The sequence below is a fragment of the Apostichopus japonicus genome, chromosome 3 (genome assembly GCF_037975245.1).
Source record: "Apostichopus japonicus isolate 1M-3 chromosome 3, ASM3797524v1, whole genome shotgun sequence".
NCBI lineage: Eukaryota > Metazoa > Echinodermata > Holothuroidea > Aspidochirotida > Stichopodidae > Apostichopus > Apostichopus japonicus.
In genome coordinates this window covers 23,881,371-23,898,207 of record NC_092563.1, presented here as the reverse complement: position 1 = coordinate 23,898,207, position 16,837 = coordinate 23,881,371, and the positions used below count along the sequence as shown (strand labels likewise).

Genomic DNA, 16,837 nt, shown 5'->3' with positions numbered 1-16,837 from the left:
CGTGCCAGGTAAATCTCTCATCGTTATTTCATTGTGAAACGTCGTAACCGCAGTAGGTCCGTATTTTTCAGGCTTTACAAGTCACACGGGGTCCACACTGCATATTCCTTACAAATTTCTAGTGGCCCACATACCGTCATATCGAGTAATTAAACTCCCGGTTTGGAATAGCTAGTTTCAAATAAATCGTCATTTGAACTGGGCAATTTCATCACCACTTGTTACCCAAGTTCTTGATCGCATACGCCACGCAGCACAGGGCCGTAGTCATGGGATGGGGTGGACACTCCCCCCTACCACAAGAAAACTTACTTACAAGAGGCTTACATTTTGGCATGACAGTAAAAGCTTCTTCGACTTGGCGAAGTGCAGTTCAGTATTTTTTGGGTTATTTATCATTAACATGTAACCCTCTTCTTCTTTGATCATAATTCACACCAGATAGATTAAGTTTTGCGAATTTTGCACCTGACTTTGTAATTCTAAATTTGATGACTTATAAAGTTTTTCTTAAGCTGGGCCTATACAAAAAAATTTATATATGGGATGCCTTCTGTAACGTCTATGTAGCATAGGGGCAAAATAATTGCGTTACTTTATTGGAAAAGTTTAAGTGTAAACAAATTTCTGTGTATTCGACGAAATATATGCGTTTAATGATCATGTGCAACCAATTTGTAGAGCCTATAAAAAAGAGAACATTAAAATTGGTGGGGCGGGGTGAGTATATTTGCATGATTGATTCCTGTCATTAGGCATGTACCATAATGTAACCCAATCCGTGAATATTTGAATAGATCGTACACATTAGACCAGTAACGGAAGCTTTTTAACTCCATGGCGCTGCATTAATGACTGGTGGGGTACTATTGCTACATTAAACGGATATTCTATTTTTCACGTGATAATGCTACAAGTTCTAATTTCCTTAAATTTTCCAGTTAAACTGTTCATTGACCAGTCCTAGGAAACTTAAACACAAAGTATGGTTACTTGAAGTTTGATAAACAAATGACAATAGTGTGCTGCAAGAATTCATTGACGATATAACATCTTAGCACCCCTCCCCTCCCCCGTGACAAAATGGTGGTTGTGTCCCCTGCTAGTTTAGTTGTGGTGTGTGTAAATTTTGCACAATGTGGATCTCATTCTCTACAGAAAATGACAGATTGTATGTATTTGAGCAAGAAGCTCACACTAACAGTCCCAACAATGTTACCCTCACATTTTGAGCAGGATCTCTAACATTGACTGGTATGTTGGTATCACTTACAGCTGTGGACCTGGGCCCCACATCCATTTCATACTTACATTGTAATTGGCAGCCAGCCAATGAAGAAGAACCCATTAGGGCCAAAGGCCAGGAAGTGTGAAATTAAAGCTTACAATATCGTAAAAAGCTGCAACAGGGTATGAGCAGCTGATGGCTGAAGGGTTGGTTGTCTTTGGGAAGGGGAAGGCACAGGGACATGAGGGAATGGTGTAATTTTTAAGAAGCATTGGAGTCTTGGCCTACAGCATATTGAACGCTAGGAAGAAGTCCTTAAAATGTCTAGCTCAGTTTTGTAGGGTACTGAAAACAAGTTTGAATTGTTAAAGTTCCATTGTTCTAAGAAGACAAACTACTTGGATTCTTTCCATACAATTAATAAAATAACGTAATGGCAAGTGGAAACCGCTAAACAGTATTTCATATTTTAAAAGGAGATGAATACACAATAAATCAGAGAAATAAACCATGATTATTTGCTGATTTTATTAGTATTATTAAAATCCATCATTCTACTTCAAAATTTCAGAGGATTAAATCAAGGAATAAACAGTTCCCATTGTTCCTACCTTAACTGATATCCGGTACCTCTATCGCTACCCCTTCCCCACCTACACCTCCCCCCCCCCAACCCTCTACTTTACTCAAATTTATACTTTCTCATAGCCTGGGTAATAACTAATTTACTATGAAGCAAGTGATTATCATATATCCCTGCCCCATACCACCACTGCCTCTCCCCTCCTGCCCCCTCTCCCCACCCTTCCCCCTCTACTAATGTTCTCACCTTCCCATGGATTATTACTTATGTAATATGATGCATGGATCATTTATGCTGATATGAAGCATTCTACCACTTATCCTCTATTGTATTACAACCATATTAAAGAAACAGGCGTTAACCTTTAAACATGAGAGCTTTCATATTTCAAAGTGACTGTACTGCCTGATCACGAAGTCAGGTTCACACAAATATCACTTATAGGGTGTGAAGACTCGCACAAAAAGAAACGTCTAATGCCGGTAATCTGACCTAGTTTCGAATGAGGTGTAACAGAAGTGTTAGACAACACCATCGATCCCAGAAAATACACACACAGCTTGCTACCGTCGGTAATTAGACACTAGTGTACAGTCAGTAAATACAGCTGCGGTCAATACACACAGCACAGTGTACAAAAGCCATGGACATCTCAGGTCCAGCTAAAGATAACAAGGTATCACGTTTCATTACTGTCTGCATTTTGTAGCGACACAAACAAACGTCACTAGCAAGCAACAGAAAGTTAACTTTTTCAGATGGCCGCAAGTGGTTTGGGGAGAGTCTTCAATGCCTTTAACTCTTATGATGTCCTGTGCACAATGCAAACATAAATTTGTCACAGAAATCTGGTACTGCCATCATTACTTGGCCTGCCTGTTACATATATGAAACCAAAATAATGAATCTTCTGTCCAACAAGTAATTTCCAGAACGAAAGATTGAAGTTTACATTAAAGGAGCAGTCCAGACGTTGAGCCTTGAAATTGAAAATAGCAGAAGAACTATGACCCACATTGTTTCGCTTTCTCTCCCTCTATGCTGGGTTACTTCAAACAGCCAACACTCAAATTCTGCCAAAACTCCTTTAAAGCAATTGATGGGCCAGTTGTTCAGATACAAACGTTTATAATCTGTCGTTGTTGCTCTTACCAATACACAAAAATGTTTTTTTCACAATTTCTCTGTGTAAGTTTCCTCCACATTGATTACACATGTGTATGTGCTAGTCTAACTCCTGCTTTAATGTTTCTATGTTATTAACAAAATGTCCTATTCTTCTTATGGAAGGAATGTTATCTTTTTGCTAAAACTTTGTGGAGGGAAGAGGTATTTCTTCATGATTACATCGAGTTCCTCCAGAGCCAGTTGTACATGTAACAACATCACTTCATCTTTCTCTTTAGTCCTGAGTAGTTTAAGAAGCCGATAAAGATTTCCCATCTCAGTCTCCAGTACCTGCAAGATGGAAATATAGATACAGGATATTTTCTTAAGAAAAGTCACCCAAGAAATAACCTGGACACGAAAAAGCAAACAATCGAACGACTGATCCGCTCTCAAGCCCAGTTCAATTGCATAGAGACTGTGACTGTGTGATCATCTTCAGGTGTGTATCACGATTCCCCTACATGGGGAACAAAATGCTAAACATGATCTGAGCCATACAGGATATATACAGAAAACCATTTAAGTGAACAGTAGTTTGATATTGCTCAAGTATGGCATAGCACATTATGTAATAACATTGCTATGTCAGTATAGGACTTTGCAAAGGTATGTAGAAAGGGTATCATGTACATATTTAGACAAACTGTGCAGATGGCATTATCAAAATATTTGATTGTGTAAACACAGGATGTAAAGTATGTGTAAGATTACCACATCATAGTCAGTTGCAGCCTGTGTAAGTGTAGGAAGTGGTGTAACTTCAGGAAAGCACTACCACTAAGTTGTGCAATAGAGGGCGCTATGTAAGAATGGGTCATGTCAACACACTGCTATGTAAGTGAAGGAAGTGGACAAAGTATTTAGGCACCATGAAAGTGTATGGCTGCATAAGTAAGTAAACTTGTGTGTAACTGCAGAAAATTGCGGAAGCATAGGTTAGTTTATAAGAATGGCGTAAAACTACGGTTATATGAGAGCACATGATATATATATAGCATATTTAAGCGAGGAATTTCTTTAAAACTGTATGAATGTGTTCATATAAGAATTAGCTCAGCTACTTATTGATCTGTAGTAATTGAAGATACACAGTCGCTATACAGCACACCCTAAGTTCAAGATAAGGAGTGAGTTCAAGTATATTGAAGTATAAAACATAATCATGTTTATATAGTTTGAGAATACCATCTGCAACATTTCTCGTAGCAACTGTTCATTTTATTTCTCTCAACTAGAATTCCCTTGATCACTCACTGAAAACTACTAACTTAACAAAGCTAGGTTTTCCAGCTACAACCATAACTATGACTACTCTAGTGGAAGAAAATTTAGAAATAGTAAAAAAGAAGTTGGAAAATTGAAAGAAAAAGTAGGGTAGACAGACTGTAGGACCGGAACAGACATGTTACAATTTCAATGATGTTTATATTAAGTATAAAACGAATAAGTGAAATCCAGAAAGTGAATTTTGTTGAGAATGAACTTATTTGTGGTGAAAACACACATTACAAAAGCAAAGCCATAAAGTAGGATAAAGTAGGGAAGAGAAGAAATTTTGATGAAAAAGTAGAGAAATTAGGACTGTAAAACAAAAGAGGACCAGGAATTGAGGAATATTAGTATCACTTCACAGCCTGCTAAGCTCTGAACTTTACAAAATTTGAGGGAATCTTTTAAGACTCACTTCCAGAGCATCGGTCCCCAGTCCTCGTAACAGAAGACAGAGTACAAGAACACATGCTCTTCGAACAGTCACCTCAGAATCGGCTTGGAGAACGGTCGTCAGGCACAGGAAAATCTAAGTTTAGAAGAAATCGATTGATAAACTTAAAATGAAATATGTAATTTGGATCTTGACTGAGCTTTCAAACAAAAATTGACTGAACAATATAAAAACTTCATTCACTCTTCCATTACTCCCCTCCCCATTATTTTACACCCCCCCCTCCCACCCCCTCCAAATTGTCCCTCCTAAGACTGTCACCTCCTCGTCCAATGTCCAATCCTGAGATTGTCTCCTGCCCCAGACTGTCCCATGCCAAGATTTTCCACTTCCAAGATTTCCCCGTTCCCCAGAATAGTGCACTCCCAAAAGAGAGAAAATAAAAAAAGCATGATTAATAAAATAATCCATTTTAATATGGGGGCTATTTTTGTTGAGCTTCAAAGTTTTTCTCCAAAATTCCAAGACTATAAGAATAGTTTTACTGCTGAAAATGAATAGTCCAGGATCTGCTGAATAATGATGTCAAGGGACAGACCCATGCCCAGGAAGGAATTGGTACAAACCTGGCTCATGCTTTGCTGTATTTGAAGCAATTGAAAAGAGAAGACATAATTGAAGTCAGCATTCACCCAAAAAATCCTCAAAAACGGCAGAAATAAGTCATTCCGTGGCTTACTTTAACTTCCAAAATTAACTTTACTCTTGTAACCTTGCAGTATGTACTTGACCTGAACAACCAAGCAAATGCAGACTTACCTCATGAATACTGCCAGATATAGAGAATCTCAAAAGTTGACAGATTTCTCCAAGATTGGAGAGACTGCTGGCTCTGATGTGTTCATCTTCATCTTTAGCACCAAACAGAAAGACATTCAGCAGTAGTTTAGAGTAGAAAGGAGCCATCTCACCTATCAGATATGATGAAAAGAAAATAACATCATTTTCAAGAAATAAAATCATACTTTTCATTTCAAATATATGAAGGATGACTCACTAGGCCAGAAGGATTGGGATGAATATTAAAAAAAAATTATAACATCTGACACATTTCTTCCATTAACTTGCCTATTCTATGCATTTGTATCTTGGAGTGTATCAAATAAATTAGTTCTTACCATTTGTCTGTTTTTTTCGGTGTATGAATTTCATTTCTTACTTATCTTTAACTTATCTCAAACACACTATGGTTCTCTGTGTATTAATAACTGCTAATATATCTTTGCAATTGTGTAGCACCTGACAAATTACCCTATGAATTGTCTTTTTCTTTTTGCTTTTACGTTTTTTGGTTTTGTTTCTTAAAAATTGTAATTACATAAAATGCAGCAGATGTTAATTGCAGTGCATGTCAACTCGTTATCGTATGACACAAAGATTGCCGATTCGATAGAAATGTTTGAACCAAAATATTTTGACTCTTTAAACTTGGAAAACTTTGCCCAACATAATACATCCACACTGCTAATGAGTCTTATACTGTTAAATGTTACTACTAACCCATCATCCGTGTGGCTTTCACTAATGCTTCACCGACTTTAAGCCTCGTCTCGACCGACCTCTTGACCTTCGACCTCTTTTCCTCTGTCTCCTGATATGAATATTCAGAGCATAATGCTGGAATGACCTCAGAAGCAAACTTATCCGACAACGACACCAGAGCTCCGACGGCCGTCAAGTAGACGTACGAATCATCGTTCGATAAATGTTCCAGAAACAATTTCAAGAGTTGATCTTGTTCTCGTAGAGCCTTCGGGTCCTTTTCCTGGAGGAGCCTCGACAGAGCAATCAGAGCATGGCCGCGGACTGGGACCAAAGGGTCAAATAATTCTTCATACGCCTTATCAAATTTTTCAGATTCGACTTGGTCCCGGCCCTTATCGACAGATTCATGTCCCATATCTCTTTTCTTGACGTCAGTTTCTTTGAACTCTGTCCTGGATTTCACTTCCATATGACTTGATTCGGTATGTTCTCCCTGTGATCTATGCCCCTCTCTGCCTCTTTCCTCTTTCTCATCCAGAGATGCCTCTTTGAAGTCATCTAATGTATCTGTTGATTGAATCACTTTATTCCCTTCATTTACTTTAATTTTGTCTCCTGATTTTAACTCCTCTACTCTCTGAGTTGCTCTACTCTTTATAATCTTTTTGCTCTTCTTTGGGATCTGCTTGTCAATTTTTCCAAATTTGTGCAACATTTCTGTTGCATTTTCTGTCCATACCGCACCCTGGGTTGCTATGGCGATGCGTAAGTCTGCTGCCATCTGTTGTAATGTCTCTGAGGGATGTTGTGAGGCAATTCTCTCCAAGAGAGGGAGAAGAGCTTTTAGGGATTCTCTGTTTTCTGTTGTTACTTTCTTCTATTTTGAAAACAAGAGAAGCAAATCAATTTAATAAAAACATTTGCAATTTCAAAAGAAAATCTTCTTATACAGATATTTCAAAGATGAATAAATACCCCAAAATTTGAAAGATAAAGAAGGAATGTTCAATTGTTTTGGCTCAAGAAATCTCGCACAAAAGACTTGAATTTAGTCCAAAATGCTACAAGTAGTAAATTTTTCAATTACCTGTGTTTTTCCACCAATGATAGCTGAGATTAATCCAAAAGCAAACATGACTGTTTCCGCTTCGAAACCTCCAAGTAAATTCCTTCCCTCTCTCTCGAGATGTTTGCAAGCTCTCTCCAACGTAGCCTGAGCAAACATGATCATGTGCTCCAGACTCTGAAGGACGGTCGGTCCGAGACCCTCGCAGAGTGACGAGACTAACGCGAGCACGCGGAGGGAGCGTTGGACGTGAGAGATTTGCTGCAGCTGACGAGATTCTACCGCGAGTAGCAATTCTTCTTCGGGTCTAGAATCACCGCTAGATTTCCCATCATCGTCTTCCTCATCAAGGAGAAAACTCAACTCCTGATAGTAAAGTAAAAACAGCTAAATGTCATCTCCTTTGACTGATCCGGGATCTCTCATAGTTTTATCAACTTTAAACCAGAACTCAAAAGTCACTGAATAAAACATAATTCAAAATTACAGCATTTTAAAACCACTCACACTCTCTTCTCCCAGCCACTCTCACCTCACCACCAACCCCCCACATCTCCCCCCCCCCACACACATAAACACCCCATACTTAGACATTTTCTTCAATATTTGGGAATAAATATAATGGCCAGAACCAATTTTATATTACATTTCAGTATCACTTTTACCTTCAAGACCAAAATGAAGAAATCCGCAGCCAGGCCATCCAGTTTTCCTTTCCCAGCGAGAAGCAAGTCTGCACAGCAGGCAGCAGACTGCTCACCACTGAATACTGAATCTGTGAAACGTTCATCATAGCTGTAAAGGAAGTAGCATATTTCATTTTGAATGGTTTGTTTTTCATATTCCAGCAACTATCAGTCTTTATATAAAATCAAGATAAACAATCAAAAAACAGTCTTCTTGTAAATCTAACAAATATTTTAAAAAACTTTTCTGTTACTTGTTGTGTCGTTTTTGGCCTCCCTTGTTCCTCTCCCACCTTTGAGGGGCTTGCCTGTGTTGTATGCTCTTTTACGTGTTGAGAAAAACTACTAGCCATGTGCGCACATGGTGTCATCTACGACAGACGAACAGGCAATCGAGAGACAAGATTTTCAGAGTAAAGTCGTGGATTTTTCACTCCCTATTTGAATTAATCAAATTTTCCATCCTTCCCTTTCTTCTTACAAGAAATAAATCAACATTCTCAACGTACTTATAGTATATCTACTATCTAGCTACATCAACTATTAAATTAATATCTATATCAAAGTACATGAACAATGGAAAACTGACTGGGATATTGTAAATGAAGCTGAAAAAAGGGTGGAAAAACATTTTGCCAGAACGGGAATCTAACCAGTGACCAGTTGATTATCCTGAGGTCTCTGTTTCACATCCCGTTTCTGGTCAAAATTTTCTTTGCTCTTTTCAAATTGTCATTAATCATAACAAAGGTTCTTTCATCAGTTTTCATCTATTCAATGCTCCATAATTACATCCATGTTTATTAATGGGCTGTAAAATTAGGCTGGATAATTGAAACCTTTAATATGTCATGAACCTAAGCCATTTTATTATTCCTACTTGCAGAATGCATAAAGTTATGTCATAAGGGAGGTAAACTTATCTTTAAGTTGATGTATGATGTACAGTCTGAATCATGAAACAGATACTAAGTTAATAAAACATTTTTTGTGTCTCACGTCGGCTTTACCGCTGTATTTTGCTTCCATGTTACCTCGTTCTTGTTCATCGATGGCTGTTTATTTTCATCTGGTGTACCTTTTCCATCACATGACTAGCTATGATAAATATTTCCTAGAGATGAGAACCACAACCGAGTGAAACATTACTCGTTCGTCGTATGAACTTCACTTTACCTCTTGTGCACACTACAGACAGCAACAACTCCACCAGACGACCCTTCGATGAAATCGATGTTTTGATGCATTCTGGGATACTTCTTGTGCCCTTTCACCTCGGTGATAAATGCCACCAGCTCTACTGATGCAGCATGGTCACATGATTGTAAGCCAAGTAGTAACAACTTCTCTACAGCTGGCCTACGAGAAAATAAAAAGAAAGATTGGAAAGGAATGGGTTGGTATAACCCAAGATGAGGGTTACAAGCAGAATACAGACAGCAACCTACCTTGTAGACCCAAAGTCAACACTTTGGAACAGGAATATAGCTGCTGTAATGATAGGATTGGAATTTGAGTATTTTATGATGATAGTTAAAAGCAGGGTAAATTTAAACGACATGAAAACCTGCTCTCTCTGGTACACAAATACAATTGATATAATGACAATTGGATAACATTAAAGTATTTCAATATGATAGCTGAAAGCAGGTTAAATCAAATCTAGTGGAACACCTGATATCTCTGGTATGTAAACACTGCTGATGTAACAGCAATGGGATGGAATATACTGATAGCTTAAAGCAGGATATATGTAACCTACCTAAAACCTGCTCTCTCTGCTACATGAATACAGTGCTTATAATGTCAACAGCATAAGATTGTGGAATTTCAAGATGATAGCTGACTGCAGGGTAAATTCAACTAACCTGTAATCCCAAACACTCTCCTTAGTACTGATATACAGTTGGTACAGAGGTAACATAACTGGATACAAGGTTTCCAACAGAACTGAGCTAGGTTCACTGCCTTCCAAGTAAACTTTACAGAGATTCTCCACACACTTTGTCAGACTGCCTTCTGTTGCTATGGTGACCACTTCACTCTGAGTGTTATCTGGCAGTTCTATAATAGAACATTGATATAAAAAAAAGTCGACATCAATTATCATAAACATCAATGATTATGAACATGTAAATTATATCTGTTATCATTCTTTAATCCAACAACTTGCTGTTATTAAAGTAATTTGCTAGATAATTTTTCCCCAGTGAGATCAAATATTATTATTATTTTTTTTTTGTGCAACCCTTAACTTTATACAAAAACTTATAACAAAACTAAAATAATTCTGTACAAACAAAACTTGAGGAATTGTTTGTATGTGTTTTGGTCAGGAACAGGATCTGGGGGGGGGGAGGTGAAGGGGGTGTGGAGTGGTGCAGGAAGGAACAGAGTTTGTATTTCGTTACCAGTCAAATGTCAAGTGGTCCCTATGACTATCTAACATGCATGTCAATAATAACACATTTGAAAGGTACATGTTGCCTCAATTTTGTCTCAAACTGGAGAAATCAAATTCAAATATTACAGCAAAAAATTGGTACATGAACACCAAATTTGCTTGATAGGTCTATAGTAACAGCTACTGCCCAGTGGAAATTATGTATAGCCTTTGAAAGTTTGTAAACCAAACAATGAAACATTACTGGACATTTAATTGGGTGGGACACAACATTTTTGGATAGGATTAATCAGTGAACTCTACTAATAAGCCACAGTCAAACAATTGTAACCTCGTAGATTTCTTTGTTTGTAGGGTTGTATCTCAACAGTAATTATTACAAGGCTTTGCCAAAGCGATGCAGAAGTTAGAATCCAATTACATCAATTGCAGCTGTCGCTTTACATTTTGGGGAGCGTTGTGGTCAAGTGGTTAAGGCAGTGGACTGGTGATCTAAGGATTACAGGTTCGAGCCCTGGCCAGATCATTGAGTTGTGTCCTTGGGCAAGGCACTTTATCTCAATTGCCTCTCTTCACCCAGGTTTATAAATGGGGCTTTGCGAGGTAACTTGTAAATATAGTTGCATGCGCCGGTTTGTGGCTGCACCCTGTGGAAAGTCCCCAGGAGGTGCCCCAGGAGAGATTGATTGACTTACGCACACTTTGGTGTGTAGGTGTGACAAGTTACCAATGACCAAGGCTAAATTGTACACGCTATGGTACATTAAGCGCCTTTGAACAATTTCTGTTGATTTTGGCGCTATATAAATGTCTATTGATTGATTGGTACATTTTTTTGGTGTAAGCGTGTTGATGTTGGGATCAATTCTGGTTTCTGGATTTGAAAATTGGTTTTATGAGATGCATTCATTTTCTTTAGTATTGATATAAGAGTGATATTCTAATAATTTTATTCATTAATAAACTATGAAAATGATTGTTGAATCAGCTATAATGTGTTGCTGTAAAACAAAACTATTCATGATTTGATACCTAGAATATGTGCTAGATTAATACTGGAATTGTAGTCCTTAAAGGCAGTAATACAAAGTATCCCTACAATTTTTGTGATTAAAAAGGAAACATTTTGTTGAAGAATAGAGCAAAATGTAATTAAAAGTGCCCATTTGTTGAAAGCAGTAAAATACTGCGATTTGTGATATGCAATGCAGAGAGTATCCATTTTGTCAAAACTTTGAGCTATTTTTTCGGTTTGCCCCTCAACAGAATGGCATATGTACCACTGCTCCTTGTGTGCCCCCACCCCCCCCCCCTGCCCCTCATCTCCCACTATCCCTGCTGACCATGCTTCTATGCAGGAGTTTGGAGATAAATCCAAGTCTATTTCCTGTTAGAAAGAAAACATCTAAACTAATAGAGAAATACTCACCAGATATTTCAAGGGTCCTAAGGAGGGGTTCTTGGAGGGGAGTGATCAGATATTTCTCTGCCAGTTGAGGTTTCTTGACCAACAGTGCTCCAATGGAAGTACAGCAGACACGAAGAACTTGTTGCAGAATAAGATGGTCCTTGTAATTAAGAAGTTGTAGAATCTGTGAAGAAATACGATTACCAATCACATTTTCTGATCTCCTTCTGGTTTCTACCACAAATATTTGACACTGATGAATACCACCCCCACCTCCCTCCCCAAAAGGAAAAAACTGCCCCCCTGGCAGCCAAGATTGTTTTCTTGTGAAGTGGAGTCATGGTCTGCAAAATTACCTTCCAACAGCCACATGTAGAGTTACCAGCATGATATTAAAATGGTGTTATCAATTGACAGAATATAATATTTTTGTTTTCCCTCTTTAAATTATCTGGCATTCCCAGGTGATAACTTGGTTCCTTCAGTACTTGGTTCCCATTTTAAGACCACTTCACCCATACTTGGTCTACCTTGATGAGTACTTGGTTCATATTTTAAGACCAATAAATACATACTTGGTCTTCTTCTACCTGTCAAAAACCAACCTGAGGGCAAACTGCTTTAAAATATTCCTCCTCGGAGATGGACGTTGGTTTGTACTCTGTCAGAATATTCGCTACTGCAACACATCTCTGCCAGTCCAAACTTGATGACTTTATCCTACCTGTGCTAGAATCTCCTTAGAGATGAAACAGAAAATAAGATGGAACATTTCTTTCTATTCATCCGCATGCTATCCATTTATTTTAATGATGTAATAAACTAATCTACATATTCATCATATCTCAAACAGCCACATCCTCCTCTTATCACTCAAGTGGAACAGTGGCTGGAATGAAACTGCAATGCAAAGTGACATATCTTTAAATCTTTATCAATAATTTACAATGTTCTCCACATGAATGCGACATTAGAATGAGCTACATGATCACCCATCAGTATAAATTTGTGACAGAAAAGAGGGTGAACATATCTTCAAGGTCACAAAAGAGTGTTAAACATTGCAGTTGTACGGTTCTTAAAAAAATGTAATTCGGGTATTTTATCTCAGGTTTTGTTTCCTGGGGAAAAATTTGGATGAGTCAATCTTTAATAAACAGGAAACACCTACACATGTTTTTCCCAATCAATTATTTGCAATTACACTTTGATCTATTTACAGTCAGTACAACAGCATTACTTACTTACCTGATATATCTAGCACAGACCTCAGTAAACACTGAACTCCCTGCTTCTGCACAATTCTCTCTATCAATAGGCCTGCGCAAACACCTCTTAACCAGGATGGTGATCTTGGTAGCGGGTTTTTGGACAGTGCTCTCCCTTTTTCTGTATTTTTGGAGCCACCTGGGCCTCCTTGAAGAACGAGGAGTTCCCTAATCACTGCTGGTTGATAAGCCTTTTCTAAGAGCCTTTTCAAATTCTGCTGGCAAAACTTTTGTCGGTCCATCTGGTCAACAGCTTTTGACGTAGTTTCAAATTCGTCGGAAGCTATAAGAGTATAAAATAAAAATTTCCCAACATGACATAATATTTTAAGAGTTTTCCAATTCTATAGCAGTATTGAAATGTTATTAGTCTATCTTTAGGGCCTCACAAGTGCCAGTATGGACACCACAGGAACAATGCTTTGGCATACATGTGTGATAGACAGCACCCTGCACAGTCACCAATTATAGACCAATTGGTAACCTAGCCATTAAGCTACATCTTTGAATTGAATTAACTGAATTTGCTTTGGGAAAAAAGATTTACTTAGCTGACCAGCAAAACTTTCACAAGAACATTTCCCATTTGTTTCCCCTGTCTTATGTATAAAATATAAAGACCTTTAACATTTTGCTTCAGGTTGGATAGCCTTCAGGTCAAGAATAATTTGCTGTAGTTGCAGATATGATCGAAGAAACAAGGAACAATTTATTGTTCAAGTTTTGTGAACTAGTTTTGAAGGCTCTGAAAGTCTGAATTTTGTCTCTTAAAAAGAAAATATTATAGTTTCATGTTTATTTAACTGCTATACATCTGTAAACCTGTACAGCAATCTGACCAATTTGCATAGCATTTTGCGATTGTTTAGTTACCGAATAAATTATTCCCTGAGAAATGCTATAAAGCATTGAGGTGGTATGGAATGTAGATGTGCCACTGGACCATCAACAAACTTTCTCAAAATAGTGAATGTACTACTGCTACTGCACCATTAATAACAAACGTTCAATCCACTATCACAAAAATGTTAAACAAACTAACTGCAGAGAATAATGTAATTAACTGTGTAAACATTTTGCATAGCAGGTTTGAAGGCTATGAACTGTGCCTCTCATAAAATACTGTCATTCTGTGTACAAAAACTGCTATGCATCTTTACACTTGTATAGCAACTTGCCCAGTTTGAATAGCATCATTTGGCTATGCCATACCGTATCAATTATTCAATGTGCTGTACATACCTGTTGCACTGCCAGTGGTGTCACTCCGAATAGAATTTTCGGCAGTATTAACACTAGCGACATTGTTGGAGTTTCCACCTTCTTTCCCTTCCGATCGAGGTTCATGTAGAAGTTGAAGAAGAGATGACATCAAGTCACCCAAATGTCTGGTTAGTATAAATCCACCAAGACTGGGAACAGTCACACAGGTCAACAAGGTATGAATCACCTCGTACAAACGCGAGTACACTGTACATTTTGGTAGGGATGATGATTCTGACAATATATTGCCGAATCCAGATCTCAGTTGAAAAGGGATTCCTACTCCTCTCGACAGGTAAGTACAAACTCCCAACGAAACCACAAACTGGAGAACAGTGGAGAGTACCTGTTGATGTCCTATACTGAGTGTGTCAGGGGCAAGTGGGGGAATATCGCCCGGTCGTCTGTCCTTACTAGCTATTTGAGACTTTTTAAATGCTTTAATTTCTTCAAGTAGGTGAGAATGAAGCGACTCCAAGAGAAGTAACAAGCATTTGGTATGCTGCCACCGGACATCTCTGAGGCATTCTGGATGAGATATCGTGGCCTTCAGACTCTGTCTAACTTCCTCTGAAATTGCTTCCACTGCAGTTTGGTTCTCGAGAAATTTTTCGAGGGTAGCAAGCGCATTGACCAGTGAATCATTGAACTGCTGACCTTTGTCAACTATTTGAGAGGATGGTGAAGCTACATCGAAAAGAAAAAGAGACAAATGGCTGTGTATAACTGGTTTGGTGGATGAGTACATCTATGTACCGACTGAAAACTGTTAAAATAAATCCAGAAATAATACCTGATATCACACGTAATCTGGGATGGGAACATCACATGCTGAAGAACATTATTTTGTTTTTTGATGGGTTAGGTTTGGGGGAAAGGATAGTGATGGGGAATGATATCACCTCCAAAGTAGTTTTTTTAAATGTTTTTTAATGAATTTTATGTAGCCTAGGCCTATGGTAACATCAGTTTACAGAAAAGTTAGTGTGTAACGTCAATAGAGGGATCATGATTTAGCTGTAATTTGAGTATCTTAATTGAAGATTAAACCTATGTAACTGTTGTAGCCACAAATCAAACAAAACACAGATTCCATAAGAGTTAAGACAGTCATGTTGTTACACATTCGCACAATTAGTACCAACAGTATTTTGAGTGGCTTGGGTTAGCTTTAATTATTACGTCGTCTCTCACCGCAAGAGTAGGTTCTCATTTCTACCTGCTACACGATGCAATCTTGTTACGTACCTTTTAATGAGGACGATTTTGCTGTCACGAGTATTTTGAAACACTCAAAGATAGTTGTCGTGGTTGACATGATCTCAGATTCTCGTTTGTAATCAACACAAAGTTTCGTATGACATGGGGTCACACTATTTCATAATAGACGGTCTCTATTTCATAATTAGGAAGAACGCCCTCAATTTCAAAATATTGGTTTCGGTTTGTTCATAGCAAATGATTGTCAGCCATAGAAATTGAACTATATTAATGTTTATGTTGTGCGCTCATTTGGATAAACGGCAAGCGATTCGGAACTTTCCTCCACTGGATCACATGTTTTTCTTTGAACATTTTAAACTATTTTCTTCAGCCCATCATTGATTTTGCAATTGTGCAGTTAGTTTTAAACAAAACGTATTGTGGGTCACATGATACCTTTCTTTTGAGGCTCCCATCCTCCACAATGGTACAAATTGACAACCAAAAGTAGTCATGGAAATTCAACTGAATCATTAAAATATTTCAACATTATTGACTTCGACAAGGTGCAAATGTACATTTACAATGTTGAATTGATGCTATATAGACATAAATTCTCATGAAAAAGCCAGATGAATTTCTGGTTGGGTAATGTTGACTAGTTTATTGATACTAAAGTTGAGCTAACATATTGACATCACATCACAATTTTCGGTAGAAAAATAAATAACTCAGAACAAATCCAAATATTTTGTTCTGCGAATTTTCGTAATTATTTATATTTTAATTTTCTCAGTGGTGTAGCTATTAAAAAAGGAGGTGCGGGTGGGAGGGGATTATGGGGGTTTTGGTGGGGGTGGGGCACTTCCCCAGTAAAATTTAAGTCTTATAGATGTCATGGCCAGGGCAGATCATAATGAATTTCAACACTCAAATTTTGGACTATTTTATCGCAATGTCGTTAATTATTTCATCTTAGATATTCAACCATTTCATTTTAAAATTTCTCAATATAAAACGTCGAGAAGAGGGTGGAAAAGTTGGAATTGCTTTTATGCTAAGGAACCAGCTGAATGATCCAGCATTGATGCGGTGTGCATCCTAGGTTGCAACATAGAGAGAGTCGGTCACATTTTGGAACCAAATTTTCATTTATTTCAGAAAGGGAATCCACGAGATTGTTGCAAATGGTACAATGGCACCCTAACTGATAAATTTATTATTTAGTTTATTCATAGCAATCCTTGAAAATACTGTCTTTGTAAAATCGTGTGTGCTTTAATATAACGACTGCAAGTATGAGACTATGATTTGTTTTTATTGTGGTTTTAAGAGCAGTGTACCTTTACT

At 37.8% G+C, this 16,837-nt stretch overlaps 1 protein-coding gene across 2 annotated transcripts; it reads right to left on the bottom strand.

Annotated features, from left to right (window-relative positions):
* Positions 1-534: 534 nt before the first annotated feature.
* LOC139965544 (transport and Golgi organization protein 6 homolog) lies at positions 535-15,671 on the bottom strand. 2 transcript variants are annotated; one of them, XM_071968028.1, is made up of 13 exons: positions 15,533-15,671; positions 14,264-14,971; positions 13,002-13,304; positions 12,359-12,492; positions 11,775-11,937; positions 9,810-10,005; positions 9,118-9,300; positions 7,921-8,050; positions 7,277-7,621; positions 6,205-7,066; positions 5,464-5,615; positions 4,666-4,779; positions 535-3,269 (listed from the first exon to the last, which is right to left on the bottom strand). In XM_071968028.1, exons 1-13 carry the CDS (start codon positions 15,600-15,602, stop codon positions 3,093-3,095), a joined length of 3,537 nt encoding a protein of 1,178 aa, XP_071824129.1. In that variant the 5' UTR covers positions 15,603-15,671; the 3' UTR covers positions 535-3,092. The 2 variants fall into 2 exon arrangements, with proteins under 2 accessions (XP_071824129.1, XP_071824130.1); XM_071968029.1 differs by having other exon boundaries at positions 15,479-15,610.
* Between the last annotated feature and the right edge of the window lie 1,166 nt (positions 15,672-16,837).

Excerpts from the sequence above, each read along its gene's own strand:
- LOC139965544 (XM_071968028.1), bottom strand. The coding sequence starts at position 15,602 with ATGTCAACCACGACAACTATCTTTGAGTGTTTCAAAATACTCGTGACA. Across the intron at positions 9,301-9,809 it reads GAGAGTGTTTGGGATTACAG|GCCAGCTGTAGAGAAGTTGT; the intron begins GTTAGTTGAATT and ends ATTTTCTCGTAG. Across the intron at positions 7,067-7,276 it reads TCATTGGTGGAAAAACACAG|AAGAAAGTAACAACAGAAAA; the intron begins GTAATTGAAAAA and ends TTTTCAAAATAG.